At 55.7% G+C, this 22,447-nt stretch overlaps 1 protein-coding gene across 1 annotated transcript in view; it reads right to left on the bottom strand.

Moving 5' to 3' along the window:
- SLIT1 (slit guidance ligand 1) overlaps nt 1-21,725 on the bottom strand; it is a 61,888-nt gene extending 40,163 nt beyond the window's left edge. Inside the window, exons 1-4 of the mRNA XM_027648134.1 lie at nt 21,380-21,725; nt 9,239-9,310; nt 8,876-8,947; nt 8,161-8,232 (exon numbers count right to left, since the gene is read on the bottom strand). Coding sequence (XP_027503935.1) covers nt 8,161-8,232; nt 8,876-8,947; nt 9,239-9,310; nt 21,380-21,582 — 419 coding nt within the window. The 5' untranslated portion in view covers nt 21,583-21,725. The remainder of the gene's footprint in view (nt 1-8,160; nt 8,233-8,875; nt 8,948-9,238; nt 9,311-21,379) is intronic.
- Nucleotides 21,726-22,447: the final 722 nt, after the last annotated feature.

Raw genomic sequence — 22,447 nt, 5'->3', positions numbered from 1 at the left:
TTGGCAATGCCTATGAGCCCTGCTGCACCAGGAAAACCCCCTGGGTGTGAGAAGGGGCATCTTCCCAACTTACACTCACCTGTTTGGCCTTTACAGCACTTTAGCATGGGGAAAATTACCTACCAACAGCAGGGGATACAGAATCCCAGGCAGCCTGCTTGGGCAAGAAGTGGGAGCTCACCAAGCCAAGCTGCTGGTGTTGAGGTTGCATGCTACATGACCCACTATCCATGCCACAATCATCACAGGTCCCTCGGGAGCAGCAGAGAAGGGACATGGCGCAGGCACCATTCTGGAAACTGCTGACGACTTGTTTTCATGGCACTCCCAGCAAGAGAGATGAGGAGGTCCAGCACTCACCCATGAGAGAATCAACCAGCAAACACAGGTTACTTACATGGCTCTGCAAGTCCACATGTCTGTGGATACAAGTGCAGGGGTACCAAGTTATAACTTAGCCTCAAATCACTGCATAAGACTTTTTTCTTCCACATTCTGGGAGTCAGATTACCAAAGGCTAATTCTGTTCATGGTTCTTTAATATTACTTTGAACCCTTCTACTATTTGAGCTGTGAAAACAGGAGGAAAGAAATGCCTTTATTCCGTACTCAAAATGTATGGACAAAGGGATCAGCTCCTCTGAGTGCTCTTTTAACTCTTTCAGGGAACCAAAGGTGGCAAAAGACTGAATGTGGGACAATGCATGCCATGAGCTGTGAGCCAGGGAGGGAATAAATAATTCCCCTGTGTTTTAATAGCTGTGTAATTAGCACTGCTGCCCAGCAGTAAGAAGACTTGATTTTTCATCGCTTTTTCCCATGGGTTGCAAATTCCCATTTGCCAGTGCATTGCTGGGGAGCTGGGCAGGGATGCTCTGCATGATGCCATGCGGGGGGGGGGGGCTTTGCTGAAAGGGGCAGGGGGATGAAAGCCGCACCTTACCACAGACCCCTTTGCTTTAATAACATTATGAAAGCCAAATCCAAGCCTGCAGCCAAAGCAAGACCAAGGATGAGTCCAGAAGAGCCAATGGCTTGAGGAGGGAGCCCCAGGAGCAGAGCTTGACCCTGTGCATTGCCAGGGAAACCCTGGAAGCGTCTCAACAGCCAGAAAGCTGGAACTGGCCATGGGTCAGGAGCACAACAGGGTGCATGGAGGGAGTGGGGCAGATTATCTCCAGGCAGCTGTCTGGCAATGCCCACTCCTGGCAGCCCTGGCTCACTGGCAGGATAATGGCACAGAAGAGCCGGGGAGTCCCTGTGCAGGGGCTGCAGCATCACTCTGGTGGGAGGGGGCCCAGGATGGTGGGAAGCAAAGGGGGAGGCTGCTCATCTGCAGGTTGGGACATAGTAGTGACCTTCACCCCAGCACTCCTTTGCCTCCAGAGACTGCAAGTCAGGTCCCGAAAGGCTTGTGGAAGTGCTTAAAAATAAAGAGATCTTAAACAAGTGTTTAATTTGTGAACCTTTGAGGCTTGTCTGCATTCAGGATCCCCCAGGGAGTCTTATTGTGTCCCCCCTGAAAAAAACCTGAGGTCTGTGGCATGTGAACAATGGAGGAAGAAGGGGAAGAACCAGCAGGCAGTGAGCAGCTCTCTGCACAAGGGTGCTACTTCCCAGCAGGGGCACCCAGCAAAAACCCCCAGAGACACCCATAAGGGTGCTGTCCCCATGGACCAGCAGTGCAGGGACATGCCAACCTGCCTCAGCTTGGCCCTGCTGCAGCCCTCCAAGCTCCACCAAGACTGGGGGTGCCAGTCACATCCTCTCACCACCTGGCAGCCCGCCGGGGAGGGGGCTGGCCCCCTGCCAGCCTGGCAGCATCTTTCCCTAGGTAACCTCCCCACCTATTAGTGGCACATTTGTTTTCCTGCGTTTCCTTAGAGCTGTCACGAGCCACACTGACTCTTTGTTCCCGGGGACTGCAGAGAGGCCTCCCTTCCCTTTCCCCCTCCCCCTGGCTGGTGGGGGGGGGTCTTGCAGCATACAGACCCCGCAGCTCCCTCCCTACCCCCAGCTACAGTGGTAAACACACTCCCCCTCCTCATTGGTATTCGGAGGGACACATCCCAGCCTGCCCCCCCCCAGCCCTACTCTGTCCCTGACAGAAGGGGCTTTGTTGGGGAGCGTGAGGGGGTACGGCACCCGGAGTCCGAAACGTGGGCATGGTGACAGCAGGGACACTTGGCCCTCACCCGACAAGGGGAGGAGGATGCTGCCGGAGGGGAAGCTGGGACAAAATGTGGGATGTTGGGGATCGGGAAGCAGGGAGATTTGCTCCAGGGGAGCTGCTCTCTGCTCTGACCTTGGCACTTTGCTCTTGGACCACAGACCTCTGCACAAGAACACCAGCACGGACACATCTGTGCAAAGAGCAAAGGGGCACGTGCCCAGGGAACCAAAGCGACCCTGCTTCAGCATGGGAAGATGAAAACACAATGCTGTGCCCACAGACCCCTTCCCACACAGTGGCTGCAGGCTCCTGGGCACTAGCCGAGCTCGCTGGCTGCAGAACCAGCACAAAACCTCGCTCGAGGTGGTGAACCTCAGCCAGAGCCCCACAGGAGTCACCGTGGGATGACTGGGTGGGTGTCTGGCACAGGAGAGCCAGCCCACCACCACAGTAGCATTTTCAGGGAGCCAGGCTGGCAGGCACTGAAAATCCCCCATTAAATTTAAACCAAGGCTCAGGCAAGTCCCCCACGCTGGGAAGGAAGCAGAGCTGTGGCACATGCATTCCTCAGAGAGCATCCCCACCTGACACCCACACCGCCCACCTGGCACCAGCACAACCACCCACTGTGGGGGCATGGGAGCACTCCTTTATCCAGCCGAGCACACATTTTTTTCTCCATCTCTCCTTTCTATGTCTGGGGGGTTTCCCAGTGCAGCCCCAAGAGGAATGGTCACTGGTACAGTCTCGCAAGCAACACCTCCTACGCGCAGCCAGCCCCATCTGAGCAGGGCCTGTTTTGTTATTCCTTTCTGTGACAGCTCCTTTTTCACTTGTCACCCTGTTTTGCTACTACTCAGCTCACAGCTTCCTCTCGTGTGGTTGTGATCCTCTCCTTCTTGAAGGATGTAATTTGCATTTTCTCAAGTTATTTAGCAGCCCTCTATTTTTCTCTTCCTGCTTTTCTAAAGGCAATTAGGGCTGGGTTTAGCCAAATTCAGTGGTGGTGCGAGGAACTAGCTCCAGAGCTCACCATAACATCACCTCTCCTACCCAGGCAGGACACCCAGCTGCAGTGCTCTCTGCAACAGCTCAGAACTCCATCGTCACCCAGATCTTTAAATACCCCTGGTCCCTCTGTCAACTCCCAGACAGAGGTAGTTGTAGAGCCTTGCTATTCCTTTGCAGGCTCCGGCTGCAGGAAGAGAGTCTCAGGGAGCGTGACAATCCCCCGAGCTCCTACAACATTTCACATGTCCCTGGCTCAGAAAGTCACCAGCCCTGATTGAGATGTTAATGCTGTTTCCAGGGAGCCCCTGCCCTTACAGACAGCAGAGCAGCACCGCAGCCCTTCCCCCTGGGCTTGGCTGCCAGCTAGGACGTGGCACCATCTCCTACACCATTTTTGTTGGCATGGGTCCGACAGGAGCTGACAGTCTGCAGCCCATGTCCTAAATCTTCAGAAGGAAGAAGACAAGACTTTTTTTCCCCCCACACTCTCTGCTCACCCTTTCTCAGCTCCCGCTCTGTTTGAGCATGGAGCAGCTGCTGCAGCTTTTGCTGAGGGAAACCACTGGGCAGCTGCTCCTGGGGGGATACATCCATCCGGGATTGCAGCTTTCCTGCAGGAGCATCTCCCCAGAGCTCCTCACAGCCAAGCACCCACTGCTCCTCTCTTCCCTCGCATCCGCTTGGCTTCCCTTGGAGAAAACCATTTATTTATAGCCATCCTGGCTGCCTTTAGCACATTTTGACAGCCCACGTCTTTGCCTCCCTGATGATGCACCCACAGCATTTCTGTCCTCACCCTGCTGCTACAGCCATCCCAGACTCCTCTCTCCTCCTTGCTTCCCTCATGCAGGACCCCCAAAGGGGCTTAGAAACAGGAGGAGGTTTTAAGGGGAGGTGGGCAGAAAAGGGAGAGAGTGCTACAAAACAACTCTCCCATCTTTCCCCCATCCTTCCCAAGGGAGCAGAGAGAAACTCTGCTTGCTTTCTCTTTTGTGAAGGGAAACCCAAGAAAAAAAACAACTCCTGCCAGCTTGGGAGAGATGCTGAAGGAAGGTCTACCATGGCTCCTGGCATGCCAGGCACCGGTGCTGAGCCAAGATTTGTACGGCTGTGGCGCACTGGGGACCAGCGCTGGGCACTGCAATAGCAGAGGTCACCTTCTTGCCTGGGTAATCCATGATGGAAGGAAAGATTCATTTTTTATCAGCTCTCCACCTCGCAGGAGATGTGCTCTTCCCCAGTGAGCTGCCGGGGGACCCTGGCCCCCCCCAAGCCACGATGCTTTGTTCTTCCGTCCAGTGCTGACAGTTTAATTAAACCCAGTTTGAGAATGGGTCACTGGGGTCAGGCGCTCTTCAGCGAAACCTCAGATCAGCACCATTTCCAGCCAACAGGGCTGCTTAATGAGTTACCCGCTCGTTGTGGCGGACATAAATAAGGGAGGCCATGAGGAGCGTCCCCCTGCCTCCTGGCCCCCCTGCCAAGGTGCTGGCACAGCCCCCCCACCCCACCATCTCAGACTGAGACAGGCTCCGGGCAGGCGTCAGCTCAATATTCCCAAACTCCAAGGGGAAAACATTCCTCTCCAGGCGTCTCACCTCCCCCATGCCGTTATTTGAGGTTTGCTTTCTGTTGGCCCTTTCCTGCCATTCCCCAGTTTATTTAAGCCCCAACGGATCAGGTTTAACTCCAACCCTTTCCATTATCCCAATGCACAAATGCTCTTTATAGCCAAGATCCGAGTAACTAATTGCAGCTCGAGCCAGGCTGGGAGACCACAAAGTACCACCAACGTGGATTAGGCTCTGACACTCAGACCCAGGAGGTGGACAAAGAGCTCTCCATCCTGACCCAAGCATGAGGGCCTCCTCTTGGGCTCATGAGAGATTTTCATCAGGCTCAAGGTACAGTGGGAAACTGCTCTTATGAGTATCACATATCCCTAATTCAACAGATTTGCCTTAATCTGTTGCCATGCTACTGATGTGCTGCGAGAGGTGCATCAAGACTACATCTAGAAGAGGCTGGAGCATCCAGGCCAGCATCCAAGTACCCATCTAAGCAATCCCCACTGGTTCCTGCATCCACCCCTGGCTTTCTGCTTCAGCTTCCACCTGGCAGCCTCATTTCCCAACTAAACAGATCCCAATCCAACTCATTGAGACAGTTTTTGCTAATTCAAGACCTCCCAGTACAATGCTGGGAGGGCATAAGGACCTAGCAGGGACTCCAGGCACTTGAGGAGCATGCCACAGGTGGCTGCAGTGGGCAGGTCAAGGAGAAGCCTGCACAGGCCCTGTTTGCTGGAAATGGTTTGGAGACCAGGATTTGCAAGAGCATGGTTCTGGTAAGAACCCTCTCTTCCTGGACCAGCACGGGTCCCAGACTGCTCCTGGGGCAGGGAGGGGTCACTGAGCAGTGGGGCCACCCCAGATCCATTTCAGCAGTTAAATAAGTGCAAAGCCCAGTGGGAAGGCTCCAATTTCGGTTCAAGGCAAGCTGATTTCAATTTAGCTTAAACCTGTTCCCCACTGACTCATATCCCTGTAGCCTGACCCAGGTTTGCAGCAATTTAAGAGTGTCCTTATGACCTCCTGCACCGGCTGGACTAGCACTCGTCCAGATCCCACCTCATGCTAAGCCAGCATATGTGCCTAGACTAGCTGCCTCAGGCACCCCCTGCCCCACTATCCCTCCCCCCAAAACATCCTTAAGCACCTCAGCAACAGGCAGCATCAAGGAGAGGGAGCAGCAGGTCCTCTGATACACAGGGCTCTGCTGCCCAAATGCAGAACTCAAGGCTCTGCCAGGACAGTGGCTTCTGACGTGCTACCTGGGCAGACCCTAGTGCTGTACTCCTACCCTCACTGAGTGTGGGGCAACGTGCTGCAGAGGAGAGTGGCAAGTGGCTCAGTGTGCCCCCTGTCGCCAGTCACACAGCTCACTGCAGGGATCCTCTGCTCCAAGTGAGCATCAGAGTTCACCAAGACACAGGACCAGTTACAGTAAAGGAGCTGCAAAGACTGAACCCATGCACAAAGCCCCAGATTGTGCAAAAAAAGCTCCAGGTGCTGGTGTCCAGGCAGAGTTTGCCACGTCAGAGACAGCCAGAAAAGAGCTTCAAGACAGGGTGGCAGGGAATAGGTTTGAAAGAATTAACACATTGCAGTAAAACAACAGGAAGAGGCTGAAATGCACCTGAGCATGAGGTGGCTGCAAGGAGCATCTTGCACAGCCCTCTTCAACCCACAGCAGAATGTACAGTCCCGTGCACAGGGTGTGAGGGTGTGTACAGCCCTGTGCACACCATGGTACAGCCCTGGATCCACACGAGCCCAGGAGCTGTGGAGGAGCACACTGTACAGCCCCCCCAAGAGCTGCCCTTCTGCATCTCCCTGATCAGTTGTTAGGGTTTGCTTTTTGAAAAAGCCTGGTATTAAAATCTAGGCAAGATTAAAAGGGAAACACTGATGTTTGGAAAATAACTCTCTTGCCCATGTTTCTGTTATGCAATGGGTGGCTGGAGGAGGATGGGCCCTTGCTGGCGCCACGATATTGCACAGCTGAGCTCAACAAATGCCATTTGATAATTAATTGAACGCCTGTGCTATCAGCTGCCATTACCTAGGCCCATCTTTGGCGCCTGTCCACCACTTCACACATCCCATGCTGGCAACCCACACGGCGTTTTAACCCTTCATTACACCGCCTCCGGCTGGACTCCAGGACTGACTCCCTGGCACTATTGGAAGAAAACAAATCAGCTGCAGTCTGCCCGCACAGGCAGGGCTGCCTGGCCCCAACGTGGCCATGCCTGTCCTGGAAATGTCTCAGCCCATTCAGCTATTTCATCCATTCCTGCCCTGACCCAGCAGGGACCTGGCATCCTCATTTCACCGCTGAGAAATGGAGATACAAGATGCAGTAAGCAGAAAGCTCATGTCCCAGCTACAACCACCCTGCTCTGATGCACTGCAAATCAGCCACAGGGTGTAAGCTGCTTTTCTGAGTGATGCAGAGCACCAGCCCCAGTCTGGCACACATCCTCTCTTTCTCACAGTCCCCTTCCCAATATACATGGTGCCTGACATAGCTGAGAGCCTGTAAATGTTTTGTTTGAACAATGCTGGCACTGCTGACAGCACCACTGCCCAAGCAAAGCAGCCCCAGGCAAGGGAAAGCCAATATGGAAAAGAGAATATTTATCAAAACCCCAGCAGCCCTCTCCAGGCAGCCTGCTGATGCACAGAGGGAGGAAGAGCAGAGAGGTCTGTGGAGCTGGGGCTTTCCGGACAAGAGACAGTCCATGGGGGTGTTTGCGGGTGCAGAGGGACAAGCAGGGATGGAGGCAGGCAGAGCAGTGTGGAGTGGGGGCAGCAGGCATGAGGGGCTGGATCTGCCCCAGGCACGGCTTCTGCCTCTTTCCCCAGACACACACAGAAAGGCAGCTCTTGAGCAGGGCTGTGGGGCTCTCTGTACCCTACAGAGGTCTCCATGCAGGATGTGACTCCCTTAGGGACATCCTCTTTCACCCTTCCTTCATGACAACCTAGTCTAGCCTATAAGGGCACCCTACTCCAGAGCCTGTGATCCACGCCCAGGGAGGAGGTTGTGGAGCTCAGCACCTCTGCAACTGACACTGTGGAGGCACAGCTCTGCAATGCCAGACCCAGCCCAAACTGCCAGCACCTCCTGCCACATACCCATGCACTACAAGAACATCCCTAACAGTGCCAGTCTCAGGTCTTCTGCAAGTCACAGCCAATTTCCTGACATGCTGCATGCTCCAGTCACACAGAAACAGGGTGCATTCCCCTGCCACACGCTGAGCCATCACTGGGACAAGGCACCAGCACAACTCTCCAGAATCAGCACCCTCCTGGGACATCAGTGCCCCTCCAAAACCCATGCAGTCCCACAAGTGAGCCCACATCACCACTGGGTAGGGGAGCCCCACAGGCACAGAAGGTACTTACAGCCGTGAGAGCGCCTGATTGTTCTGGAAGAGGAGCTCGGGCAGGGTGTGCAGCTGGTTGCGGTTCAGCCGTCTGCAAGGAAAGAAGAAAGGGTCAGGATTTGGGGGGGGCAAAGCAATGACCCCACCTGCAACCCAACCGGCTGTGGCAGGCACAGCTGGGTGCTTTGGCTCACTCAGGGGGGCCAAGAGAGCAGAACATCCCACCTGGCAAGGACACCCCTGTCCCGCCCACCACACTCCCAGGTGGGGACAACCAACTGGGCATTAATAGACTCACTCACAATGCTGTAATTACATGCAGAGAGGACTCCAAGCTGTTAACTGCTGACTGCTGCTTAACTGCGCTCTTAACCTGCTGCTCACTCAGCTCCTCATATTTGCTTGAGCAGCTTGGGATTTTTGAACTGCTGAGCTATTTTACTGAGTACTGGACCAGAACTTAGGGCTCCCTCGCTAACACACAGGACAGCTGATACAGCAAAAATGATTTCTGTTTAACCTGCTCCTCACCTCAAAAGCATCAGAAAAGACTTTAAGATCTATAGAAACAGAAATAGGTTTGCTTGCTACACTGTAAAATACTGCTGCCATGCAGAAGAGAAGCTGTTTGAAGTCCGGCAGCACCAATACATTTAAGGCAAAAAGGAAAGGATGCTCTCTGCAACTAAACCCAGTAGCCCCCCTTAAACCTTCCTCCATGCCCAGGCACTCACAGCCGCTCAAGCTCCTTCATGTCATCGAATGCTCCACGCTCCACTGTGCTGATCTGGTTTTCCATCAGCTGCCTGCAGAGAGAAGGGGGTCAGCTTTCTGGAAAGGTGGTCCCCAGTGCCCCCATCACTTCTCTTGACCCAGAACCACCTCACCCACTATCCCCTCAACACAACCCAATCTCTGTCGCCCCTCTCTCTTCCAGCTGGAAGCCCACCATACTCAGCTCAACACAATACTCTCCAGCCCTGCTGGGAGATGCCCTGAGCAAGAGGCTGACCATCTCTAGCAGCCCCAGGAGGGGCCACAAGCCAAGTACAGTATCTGCCAAGGTCGGGGCAGGCAACCCCTCATCAGAAACTCACAGGACGCGGAGCTGCTTCAGCCCAGCAAAGTCATTCTTGTTGATCCGTGTTATGTTGTTGCCATTGAGTTCCCTGCAGAGAGAAGAGACAGAAATCAGCAAAGAAGCGCTCAGGAGGTCGCTAGGCAATGAGCCTCCCCAGTACCTCCCAAAAAATGGCAGAGAGGACCCAAAGGACAGCAGTGGCTGAGGCAATTCTGTGCCCCTCACCAGGAATGGCCGGGCTGGCCACTGGCTCCAGAGAGGACCCTCATGCTCAACAGCCAGCAGTGCTGGGCACACAGAAGTCTGGCTGGCCAGTAGTGTGTAAGCTGCCATCTTTCATGGATAATACGGCAACAAGAGGAAGGGGATGTCCAGCTCCCTCTGTCCCCATGATGGATGCCCCCCTTGGGACAGAAGCCCTAGAGCCCTTAGCAATGAAATAAGCCTGACTTGATGCATGTCACCCTGCTCTGGAAATGCAGCAAACACCTGGTAGGGTCATCCCAAACATACAGAGCTGCTCAGAGAAGGCAGGGCTAATAAGAAAATGAACAAATGTCCCCCAGAACAGCAGGATCCCTCCAAATACCCAGCTGCAAGACACCCACAAACATCACAACCAGTTCAGTGTGCAGCCATCTCACACCCTACCCAAAGAATAAGCCACATTTCAAGTTTCACCCGCCAAGAGATGCTTGCACAGGACAAGATGCTTTGTGGCATCACTCTGTCGTGCAAAAGCCCTGGGTGAGCACAGGGACAGGCAATCCAGCCAGAAGAGAGATGCTGTCCCTCCTTTCTCTCCCTGCTGGTGGAAATAAGGGGTGCCTACACACCCCCATGACATCTGTCCTGCCCAGGCTCTGCTGAGCACCAGGACATTGTGTGCTCCACTGCTGGACATGCACATGGCAGGGGCTCTGCTCCCAGCCTGCCACCTATACCTACCCCAGTTCTCCCCAGCCATGCTCTCCAGCATGCCCCTGCTAGGATTATCCAGCTTTAAAATACATTGAGCTGGGAGCCGCAGAGATTTGCACCTCACAGCCTTAGTTTTGCCGTGTCTTTCCGCATTATGGGATGTGATTACTGTAGGAAGAGCAGGACCATCAGCCCTGGGACCTGCACTCTGCAGAGCCAGAGGTCCCTGTGCAACCCCCCATTGCAGGAGAGAGTCTCCCCCCTTGGCAGCATGAAGCACAGCAGTATCTGCTCCTCGCCATGAGGCCAATCTGTCCACGGCATGCGCTGGGGACGGGCCGGGAACACAAGGGCTGGGGAAGGCTCCCATGCTGGAGACCCACTGTCTGCATTGAACTCAGACACAGAAATGAAGAGGAAAACAAACTACCGGAGAGGGAGGCAGTCAAGGAAGGGATGAGCTGCTAGGGAAGGGAAGAGGGAGGAGGGTGCCACCCCAGAGCAGGTTGGGGTGCCTGGGCAGGACTCCAGCACCCAGGGCTCTGTAACTTCCTGAGCCCTGACAGCGGGAATGCCCCGTGTCACACGAGGGGCTGAATACAAAGTCTGTCATTCCTGTCCAGAACTAAAGCCTCCCTCCACCAATCTCTGCAGCCATTCGAGGGGCCAAGGTCAGCGGCAGGCTGGCCTCGGGCCGCCGAGCAGCGTGTAGGGCTGCTGGCTGTACCCAGCGCAGCCACGCACCCCGGGGTGCTGTCATTGTCCTGCTGAAACGGCTGATAATGGCTAATGAGTTCCAGCTCGCCATTATAGCCTCGTAATTACACCGCTATTCAGTGCAAAGATTGCCGGGCTCCTGCCATTATCCAGCCGTGTGCGCTTGTGTTGGGAAGGAGGTTGGGAGAGCACGTTACTAGGACACAGATGAATGCAAGCGGGAATGAATAGAGGTTCCTCAGCCCCAGTGATTAAACTGAAACCCACACTCGGGCTCTGCAGCCCCACGGCTCCTCCCTCTCCCTGTACGGCCAGCACTCAGCGAGCATAGCAGGATCACTGGGGCTCCAACCCCTAAGGATACGCCCGGCAGGGCTCAGTCCTGACCCTCTCCTGGGGAGCAAAAGCTCTGGCCAGGATGTTAGTCCCAGGCACGAAGCACTGGGGTGTGTTACATGTCTCATTTGTCACATGTGGTGGCTTGGTACACGCAGACGTGTTGCCCACCTGATGGGCCACAGCCCTGGAGTCAGCTAAGGGCAGGGAGAAACCCCAGCCCCAGGATTCATTTTCTCCAAATGTCTTAAAGGTTTCTTGCTTGGAAGAAGATTGCCTGGAAGCTCCCCAGGTACTCATCCAAGCTCCTAGTCAGGGAGGGTTCCCAGCAGGACTCCCATGTCACCTTCCTTTAAACATACCTAACATTACTCTGGCTGCAATGTGTAAATAGAAGTTGGAAATCTCCAGTGCTGCAGACAGACAGAGCAGAGAGGCTTAATTTAAAACTGCCCAACCTGAAAGCCAAGATCTACACATCAGCTTGCAAAGTCCAGGGTGAGCTTGGACCTCTCTGGGCTTCTCAGAGTACCAGAATCCCAGAGCCTCAGCCAGAGGTAGAGCCCAGGCAAAGGAGAAACACCAAAGAGCCACGGACTGGTCATGGCCAGTCCCTTCATGTGCCAAAACCAGGCTCTGTCCTCTCTCCCAGGCACCTTGTGGGACAGTGCAGCCAGAACCCAAAGACTTCAGCACCAGGAGGACCAGGCAGGACCAGCTATCCTGGGGGTCAGCTGTGCTGCCCACCCAGCCCACCCCAGCCTGCATGCTCCCTGAGGAACCTTGGGGTACTCCAGCGCTGAGGCTGGTGGCAATTCCCGAGTGGGGCAGTATCCCAGGGCCTTCTGACCGCCCCACTCCCTTGGGGACTGGCCCTGCATGCTCCCTGACAACTGCTCCCAGCATCCCTCCATGCCTTTGTTCAGGTAAATGATGGCCTTTGCAACCAAGACAGGAACGAACAGCAGGTAAAGCTTATTTGTAAGGATGCCGAGGCAACACTGCCATTTAACTTCATGACATTTTTCCCCTCTAAAACCCCTTCAGTTCCTCATGGAGATAAATTACAGTCTGCAGTGCCCAGAAAGCCAGATCCCTGCTGCTCAGCTGCTCACCCGCTGCCTCCATGCCCTTTCCTAGTGAAGCGAAACACCCTGCCCTGCCCCACAGAACAGAGCTTCAATAAGGACTGATGTGTCTGGAGAGCTGCCCCGTGGATTGGTTGCATTTCTGGACTGTGACTTGAAAGCAGAGACAAGGTGTGCTCTTTCCATATTAATCCAAATGGTTTAACAGGAGAAAGCATCCTCAAGTTCATCCAAGCTGTCCTCCTTTGCCACCCAGCACCCCAAATCTCACACTGCCACTGGTGAGACAGTGAATTTTCATTTGCAACCTTCAAGTTTCAGAAACCCCCCTTCCCATTTTGCCCTGGGAAGAGGAAAGTCATTAAAACAAGCAGTCCCTTTGCTCCATCGCTTGTGGATCATCCCACTCCCAGATGGGATGTCTGTGCTGTAGCAGGGTTCGTTAGACTGGATTTGCATAGTCTGGGTTTATATTTGGTTTCTAGCTTTGGATGGCTTATTCCATTCCCAGGGGGTCTAATGTGTCTTTTCCCTTTGCAGGGTTTGGAGCTACAGTAACTCAGTAAGAACCTCTGAGAGCACAAATGCTGAGAGTTAATTTATTAAATACAGCCAACATGAGTGATATTTCCCTGGGCACTGATTTATCAGGAGCGGGAAGAAGCAGACAGTGCAATCCCACTATCCATACTCCATTGCAAAGCATCAGCTATTCGGCGCACACGTGACTCCTGTCCTTGTGGCTCAGCTCCGCTCCACTCTCCTACCAAGGCAGAAATCATAACTGCTCTGCTCCCTGGACTCCTGCTTTTAAGAAAGCAGAGGGAAACTCTGTGAGATGAATCCCAGCATTTGCACCCAAAAGCAGCAAAATAAACCTCAGCCCTGCCAGCACCAGTATAGAGCAGGTGCCCACAGCGCCCAGGCAGTGACTGCAGGGACTGGCAGAGAAGGATCCGTGCTCCTGCAGTACCTACTCTTGAGGGCCGCTGCTGCCCTGGTGCCAGCGAGGCTGGCAATCCCATTTTTCATGTAACATGTCCCTCCAAGTTCTTTACTGCTCTGCCATTTCTGCTTATGGCTCGGAGCACCAGCCCCTAAGGGCATGGCTCCCCTCCCAGCAGCTCATCCCAGAGCCCTGACCCCAGCTGGAGCCAGCAGTGCCAGATAATAATCAGAGAAGCAGAGAAATGAAGGCTGTAAGGTCATGCACCCCAAGCAGTACCTCTGCCACCCTCCATCAATCCAGGCAGATGCATGCATTGCTCCTTCAGGGACAGAGACTGACACTCCCCTGTGCCCTGCTCCAGGATGTCACTGCTCCTGCCTCAAGAACCTTTTACAAAACTCTGACCTGAACCCCTCTCACTGCAGATGAACCTCATCCCTGCCTGCCACCATGGTGCAGAGATCAGGCTCCTGCCTTGCCCACGCAGGCTCCTCTCCCATCCTCATTCACCCCAACAAGTCCCCAGCCCCAGGGTGTAGCCCTCCCCTGGGGCCTCTCTGCCGTGCAGGAGCAGGACCCCCTCTGCTCGTGCTCCCATTCCACATCTGTGCTCCCACCAAACACTTTCCTTGAGTCTGCAGGCAACAACATCCTTTCTGTCAGTCCATTCTTCCTGTTCACCAAGCCCACTTCAAAATCTCAGCCCCGTCTCCAGCCCTCTTGCATCTCTCCCGGCCTGGTGGCATCTGCAACTGTCATAAGCAGCTTGTGTCCCATCATGCAGACAGCTAATGGAAACATGGATGAGGCTCAGACCCCAGACTGACCCCTGTGCTCAGAACTGGGGGACAGAGCAGCTGCAACCTTTCATCCTACACTTTTATTGCATATTTCAAGTCTTCTCAAGATTTCACCCGGCTGCTTAAATGTAACTGAGTCCCAGCACAGGCTTGCTGAGCTGCTCAAGCAGCAAAAGGCAGGGTAAGAGCCTTTCCCAGTCCCAGGAGAGCTGGTCTCCTCCAGCACTGGCAGAGAGGGATGCTCACCCCATTCACCAGCTCCCTGCAGCCCATATGGGCATGGCTGGGTGCTGACTCCATGTGAGGTATAAGGGGGTTACAAGGTGCTGCTGCCCACTGCTTGGGGAGGGGACACTGGGCACCCACACCCTGGGCTTACAGCTGCACAAGGGGCTCAGCACCTTCTTCTCCTTTTCCTTCCCATCCCTGTTCTGACCAGACCCCTCAAAAATAGCAAAGAGCCCACAGGATTCATCAAAGTCCCTTTAAGGATGCTATACACCCCAGAGCAAATGCCTTGCCAGCACCACCCCTATCAGATGCCTGCAGGGTGATGTGCCCAGCAAGGAGAGCCCCAAGAGCAGCTGTGCTCATCTTGGCATCACTGCCCTTAGTCGAAGGGGAACCCGGCCCCAAGCACAGCATTGGCCCCCAGAGCACAGGAGGCTCTGTAAGCTTTTACGAGGTACCACAGCAGGTTATCATCACGACAGATTTTGAAGTGTTACAAACAGCATCGATCATGAAGTAACAGTGAGGATCCGGATGGTTTTCTGTTCTCCTGACTTCTCTCTGGGGTTTTCATGCCACAGCCATTAGCCATTCACAGTCAGGGAATGCTTTACACTTACACGCGCATTGTGGTGTGTCACCTTCAGGTTAAAAATAAATAAATAACCTCCCTCAGCCCCGATGGGAGAGAGAAAAGGCAGCAGGTCATTTCTGTTTCACAAATGAGGAAACTGAGACAGCCAAGAAAATAGCCTGGATACAAAATTTGGCTTTTTGTGCTGTGCTAAGTAGCCTGGTAAGGAGCTGGGCCCTAGCTCATCTGCTTTCCAGGGCAGGGGAGTTTGCCCAGCCCTTAGGCTTCATCCTGCCACTCATCAGATTGAGTTCCAATCCATCCTGCATCTTCCTCAGCAAAGCTCCTTGGTTTAGGAAGACAAGTGCACCTGAAGTGCTTGGTTACAGGTGCCTGCTCAATACTGGACCAGCTGGGTCTCGTGGTGCATCCCATTTGGGACCTAGGGCTTCCTCCTACCAAGAAATGTCCAGGGCCAGGAGCTTGCATCTCTCCCACTCTTGGTGCCCAGGGCTGCTCCTTGGCTGCATCGCTTGAAAAATTAATTTCCCTTTTTCCTGATCTTCCTCCTCCTAGCAGCCTCTCTCCCCCATAGGACACTTGCCTCTGCTATTTTGAGCAGCAAGTGCATCCAAAATGCATGCCAGGGAAGCAGACAGTCAGCACAGCCTCTGAGCCTGAATGTGGCAGGGAGGTCTGAGATGGTACCAGAGGGGACAGCCTGGGGACAGCCTGGGACTGACCCCGTTCCCTCCATCCCACTTCATTCCCTTACAGCTTCTAGCAGTGCTGCAGCCCTAAGGACCTGCCTGCAAACTATCCTTCTCAGTGCTCACATTGCTAATTGCAGCCTGGAAAACCTCTGCTCCCCTCACCGCTCCTGCCACTGCAGCCGTCCCCGGCTGTCCCCTGAGTGGGGACAGGGGCCAGCTGCCGGAGCTGGCCTTGGAGCTACTCACGCTGGAAGCCTGCCAGGGAGCAGTGATCTGGGTCTGACATCCCCAGGGATGAGGCCATTTGCTAACGCACAACTGGTTTTTTACTGCTTTTCAGCAAAACACGCACAGAAACATCTCCTTGCCTCTCCGGTTTTATGAAAGATTATTTCAGTAGCAATAAAGAGGATGTGTTGTGGGGCCAAGCACCTCTGGAGTGAGCAGGGAACCATGAAGGACTTGGAAGTGAGACAAAGACAGGCTCCCCTGGTTGCCCACATTGCTCTCCTGTGCATGCTCGCCTGCACCAGGTTCCCAGGGAGCAAATTGGAGCAGGAATACAGGAAAAGCCCCTCTCAATGCAGGGTCATGGGCTTGTACACCTTTCCCTGGACAGGACACCCTTTCTCTGCCCCCACCACCCTCGTGGCACCCCAAATCCCTCAAGCTGTGGGCTCTGCTGCCCCTTGGGGGTGTCTCATGCATCCTTGGCCTTTTATATCTGCGTCGCTCTTTCTCCCGGCTGGAGGTTCCGTAGAAAACAATGAAGTAGGGGAGAATGAAACTCAAAGCAAATGCACATCCTGTAACGAGTCGGTTTCTGTAACTAGACTGTTTCTGTGTGCTACCCTGCACTGGCACCACTGCCACTGTGCCCAGCTCACCGTGGGGCTGTAGGCTCTGGGGGCAGCAGCAAGGGCGTTTGAAGGTGCACATCACAGACCCAGAATTAAAGCTGAAACAATTCCTCTTCCTGCTCCCACCTCAGCAGCGAGGAATTGCTGTTAGCAGTGCATCACTCTGAAGGACCACAGTGGCAGCACATTTAAGGCAAAAATATCTGTTTTAAAGGATGCAATAAAACAGAGCCAGGGAAGGGTTTATAGAGAAGCAATTGCTGTGTGGGGTGAGAAGTGGTCACCAGAGGCCAATTCACCCAGCTTTATTGCCTGTTACTGGTGACTTTTCCCAACCAGGGGACAATAGATCCTCTGCTATCAGCCTCGACTTCAGTCAATACAAACACCACATAGTTTTTTAAACTAATATTTTTCCAGCATGCAATTCCATGGAGAGGGAGAACGCAGCGTTACCATGGCAATATATAGACAGCATCTGCCTTGGACGTAGCTGAAGGGAGAAATTGGAATAGAATTGCAAATTTCCTCTGTCCAGGAAGGCTCCCAAGGAAGCCACTGCAGCGGGCTGAGCAGGCTGCCTTCCCAAGCCTGTCCACATCCTCCCAGTGCCCAGCACTGCCTCTCCCAAGAACTGAGGGCAGCAGGGCCAGCCAAGTACTGCTCTGGCTGGATATAGGTCCTGGATCCTGCCCCAGAACTCTGCAAAGCCTGCAAAGTCCCTCTACAACTAGTCTGTTCACTGCAAACTTGCCCGAGCACTCCAGGAAAGGGAGAGGTTGACTCTCTTGAGGTGCTTCCTAAGAATGAACATTCCCCAAAGCCCTGGAAAGGAGCAGCAGCCCAACAACTGGTGTGGAATGCACAAGTGCTGCTGCAATACACCAGCTTTGCTGCTGCAAGACATTTTGATTAACTGGTGAGAGGTAGATGCAGGTGAATGAATTAAACATGCTCTGAACAAGAGCTCACTGCTGGAATTTTGGCAGGAGATGGCTGGGCAGCATGTGAGTGTGCTTCAGGTGCATCATGTTACCATACCCAAAGGCTGGACCTCAGTGCCTCTCGTCTTCACCAATGCAGACAGGGGGTGGCAGAGCTGGCTGCAGCCTAGATGGGGCCCATTTCAGCACAGGGACACCTCAACTTTGGAAACAAAGCAAACAGAAACCTTGATGAAATGCTGAGGCCAAGGACCCTGAAAGGAAAAGCCAGAGCCAAAGGGGATGCAGTGATGGAGACGCCTAAACCCAGCTCTGCTTCCCTTCATACAGGGGAGAGGGGCTCTGCACAGCCCATGGTGAGATGGGGGATGTTCAGCCCATTGGGGAGAAGGCAAAAGGGGTGAGTAGGGCAGTTCTCAGCTGTCAGCTGAAAACTTCAAAAGCAGGAGCAAGTGCAACACCATTACACTCAATTCATCCCCCACATGCAAAGAACTGGGCTGGAAGCTGCCATTTGATAGTGGCCAATTTGCACTGATCCTGCTGGCTTGGGGATATCAACCCACCTCTGTGACAGGGCAGTATGCTCTTCAGAGACACGTTCAAAGGAAGAAAGAAAGAAAGAAAGAAAGAAAGAAAAGCAAGCTAACGGGGACAAGAACTGTGCCCTTCTCTCTGGTGGCTGAGGCCTGAGGGACTCCTGGGAGCAGATAACACTGTAGTGCTGGAGGATTATCACCCATCCTGCCTACAATGCCTTCAGGACCAGCTCTATCATGCTTGCCAGAGGCGTAGGCAGGAGTGCAGGCAGCCATGCAAAGTGCCCAGAGACTTTGCTGCTTCCCGCCTTGCTGCAGCAAAACCCTCTTTGCTGGGGGTATGATCCAATCAGAGGGAGGTGCATAAACCCCCATTTATGTTGGGTTGCAGACTAGAAGGCACTTAAGGAGCAATGTGCTGTGCCCTGGTGCAAGGGAAGAGGGGTCCTGTCTCCCCCTCCCCCCCAGCAGCCATCCCTCATGCTCCATCCTAGACACGTCTGCAGCCCTTATCCTCTGCCAACAGCATGGCACCAGGGAGACAGCTCACGGGAAACCCTGAAGCAGAAGACAAGACGATTTTTCCCCAGCCCATGATTCTCCAAAGCTGCAGTGACTCTGCAAGGCAAATAATTCCCTCTTCAAAGGGAAAGGGTGTATTTCAAAAGCAACAGAGCTCAGACCTCACTACAGGACGTTGCCGACTGAGCCCCCACAATGACTTTGGCAGCACCAGCAGGCATGGCCACAGCAGCAGTGCTGCCCTGTCCAGGGGTTTGACTGAAGGTCAAGTGGAAGACTGGAGAAAGCCTGGAGCCTCTAAACACTGCACTGCCATGCAACAGGTGAGAAATACAACAGCAGGGACAGCACTGCTCACCAGCACTGTGGGATGCATGGCAAGACTGGCACTGTTCACGCTGTGCATCTCAAGGCTTGGGAAAAGAGGCAGGCAGTGGAGAGCACTGATAAGAGGTTGATGACTTCCCACAGAGAGCCTGCCCCTGGAGAGAGCAAGTCCTGAGCACAGATCCTGCTGCAGGCTCCTGTGGTTGCTAGCTGACCTCACTCCATCAAGCGGGGAGGAGCTGGAGACTGTGAGGTTGCAGCCTCTTTACAGGGAACTTAAACTCACTTAAGAGCTGTTACAGCAGGATTTCACTGTCAGAGACAGACCTGCTCTGCACAGACACCCTCAAGCACCTGCAAGGGTGTGCAACACAGTAGGAAGTAGTTATCCAATAGACAACACCCATGAGAGAGCAGCATGACTAGCTCAGCCCAGCCAGCAGATCCAGCATCACCAGCTGCATGAAAATACAGAAAACCCAATGCTGCTGGGTGGCGTGTATATGGAGGACCAGATCAGTGGAGGCAGAAACAGGAGACAGCAAACAGGGCCCACTGCCAAGGCAGGAGTGAGACACCCACCAGGGGCAACCTCCATCAGCCCACTCCAGCACTGCCTCATTTGAGCCGTGCTGAGCACCTGCCCAGCAGGCAGAGGTGGGGGCTCAATGGACACACTTCCCCAGCATCCTGCACCCAGGTGCATGGAAAGCTGATGCTGAGGAGCCCTCTGAGCTCCCTGAAAGGCAGAAAGGGCTGGTGCAAGTTATACACAAACCTTACCCCTACTCTGGGCACAGAGGAAAGGGGGATCCTGTCTTAGACCTCAGAATCCAGGTCTATGGGATGGCAGCTCACAGCAGCCTGGTTGCTGTGCTGGGTAGTAATCATTTGTATGAGGATAATTATGGTGGGAGAAAAAAAAACTCCTCTGAAGTGGTATCCCACAGAGCTCCCAGTGCTGCATGCTGGGTGCAGCCCTGGCAGCTGCGAGGCTGCCTGCAGTCCCTCCCTGTAGTCCCTGCCTGAGAGGTCTCTGACCAGCTGCAGGCAAAGGGCACATTCACACTCCAGGAGCCACAAGCAGCACAGCACAGAGCCAGGAGACCCCTGTATAGCTTCCCAGGATGCATCCTTCAGCTCTACTGCCCAAGGAGGCAGCAGCTCAACGCTTCCCTGCACTGCAAGAGGGATGTAGAGGCAGCCTGGCCCCAGGGACAGGGGTAGAGGGCTACTGTGCCACTATGCTCCACTGCAGTCCCTGGGATGGGCCACCTGAGAGGCTGGGGACAGCCTCGCTCTCCTGTTGGGACAGGGGACACCTGCATACCAGGAACCTGCCACCTGCAGTGGCTTTGACATAGTCAGCTCATGCTGCTCTCCCTGCGGTGGGGACCCCCTGCAGCCACAAGATCCCCAGCGGGGAAACCTGCCCAGCCAGGGGCAGCAGCAAAGAGGCACCCATCCTGCTCGGGGGAGCTCAGTGGGTGACACAGGACACATGCAGCCAGCTGGACCGTGACTGTGAGAGAAAAGCTTTCTTTATGGGGGTCCAGCCAAGAGAGCCAGGGACACCCCCCATGGCCCCTGGGGACCTGGCAAGGGCTTTGATGAGCAGTGAGGTGCAGGCACAGAGGACTGGTGGGGTTGGGTGAGCTGTGTGCATGGCTGGAGGCTAGTCACATCCTGGGGAGGTCCCAAGGGGAGCAGAGGGGAATGGGACCTGATCCTAGCACCATGTGCAGCACTCCCAGGAGGGTTTCACAGGGACAAAGGGGTGCCCAGTACGGGTAGGGGCTTGGGGTGACAGGGGCCCTCAGAGAACTCTATTCCAGCTGTGCGGGTATCCTGTGACAAGTCACACCTGCCCGTGGGTGCCATGGGGCTCGCAGCCCATTTTGGTCTGCCCCAGCGCAAAGGCTTCCCCTGGAGCAACCCACCCCCTCAGGTACAGCTCCAATCCCAACCCCACTCTACGTGCTTGCACACGGACTGGCACGCGCGGGTTCTTGCACATGCCGGACCCCTCGCACACCTCACCCACAGAGAAAGGCTTGCACACACACTGTGCCCCAGCAGGCGCTCTCACACACACTGCTCACCACCTCGACGGGCTATTGCACATCCCCTCCGCGTCTCGTCACGGAGGGGATGATGCACGTACACTCACCCAACAAGCTCCTACACACGCACTCCCTGGACAAGCACTCATACACACACCCGAGCCCCGCGCGTAGCGGGACGCCGCTCATCGCTCGCCCCACCGGGTTCTCGTACACGCACCTTTTCAGCGGGCGGCCGTGGCCCCACAGGCATTTGCACAAATACTGCCCTTAAGAGACACGGTGGGCACTTGCACACCAGACAGGCTGGTGCACACCCCCGCCACGGACAGCTTCTTGCACACGCATCCCCTGACGGGGTCCCGCACACACTCCTGACAGGCTCCTGAGCGCCCACCGCACCCCGCGCGGGGCTCTTGCCCACGCAGCCCCGCGGGGCACCCGCACTGGCTCCCCATGCGCTTCTGTACACACTCCCCCAGGACAAGCCCCCCGGACCCAGCGCCCCGCCGGGCTCCCGCACCCGCGCCGCCGCACGCCCGCCGGCGGCGGACAAAGCCCGGCGGTACTCACAGGCGCTCGGTGCCGCGGGGGATGCTGCGGGGCACGGCGCGCAGGGCCGAGCCGTGGCAGTCCACCGTGGTGCCGCTGCAGGCGCACAGCGGCGGGCAGGCGGCGGCGCGGCCCCGGCACAGCGCGGCGCACGCCAGCAGCCAGGCGGCGGCCCGCAGCCCCGCCGGGACCCCCGCCGCCCCTCCGGGGGTCGGGGCCGCCATGGCAGCGGGCAGGAGGGTCAGGCGGCGCGGCCGCTGCGCATCACCGGGGAGCGGAGCGGAGCTGGGCTCGCCGCCGTTCGGCTCGGCACGGCTCGGCTGCGGGGCGAGAGCCCCGTCGGCGCACACCCGCCCACCCTCACTGCCGCCCCATCCCGCAGCCCAGGCTCAGCCCCCGCGCTGGCTCCTCCCTCCCGCCCTGCCCGCCCCGACGGGCCCCCCCGCCACCGCCTCCGCCCCTCCCCGCTCCCCCGGTACCCGCGGCGGCGGAGGTAGCAGAGGTCCTGGCCGGGCAGGGCATCGGCACTTCGGCAGCCGGAGCCGTCGGGGCTCTGCACCGCCCCGGCCGTGCAGCAAGGTGGGCTCAGGCTCGGTCCCCCCGCCCGGGACAGTGCGGTTGCCCTGTGGGGCAGCCGAGCCTCCCCGGGAGATGGCTGTGGAATACCGGGTTGCGGGCAGCGGCATCCCGGGGACTGGCAGAGACCTAAGAAGCAACCTGTGAGCCGGGAGGTCGCAGGCAGAGCATTCCAGCCTCTCCTCGAGGGGTGCCAAAAGCTTTCGCATCCCCTGGTGTGCTCCGGGGAGGCTTGGCCTGTCTCCCACCTGGCAGCCCGAAGCCGCGTCTCATCATCCACAGAGCCCAGGTGAGGCGCGGGGTCCTGGCAGCCCGCGGGGACTGCACGGCAGGCTGGCTGGCTCTCGTTAGCCGGGATGGTACCTGGTATGTGCTTGGGAATCCTGTGGCTGAGCAACCCAGCACACAGAGAGGACTTGGGAGGCTTCGCTGCTTTGCTCTTTGCCCTCCACACAGACAGCAAATCTTGAAGTCCTGTCTGTGGCATTAGCTGTGTTCTTTAACACTCTGGAG

Source organism: Corapipo altera, unplaced genomic scaffold (assembly GCF_003945725.1).
Source record: "Corapipo altera isolate COAL_440 unplaced genomic scaffold, ASM394572v1 56, whole genome shotgun sequence".
Classification (NCBI taxonomy): domain Eukaryota; kingdom Metazoa; phylum Chordata; class Aves; order Passeriformes; family Pipridae; genus Corapipo; species Corapipo altera.
This window is presented reverse-complemented; position numbering and strand designations above follow the sequence as displayed.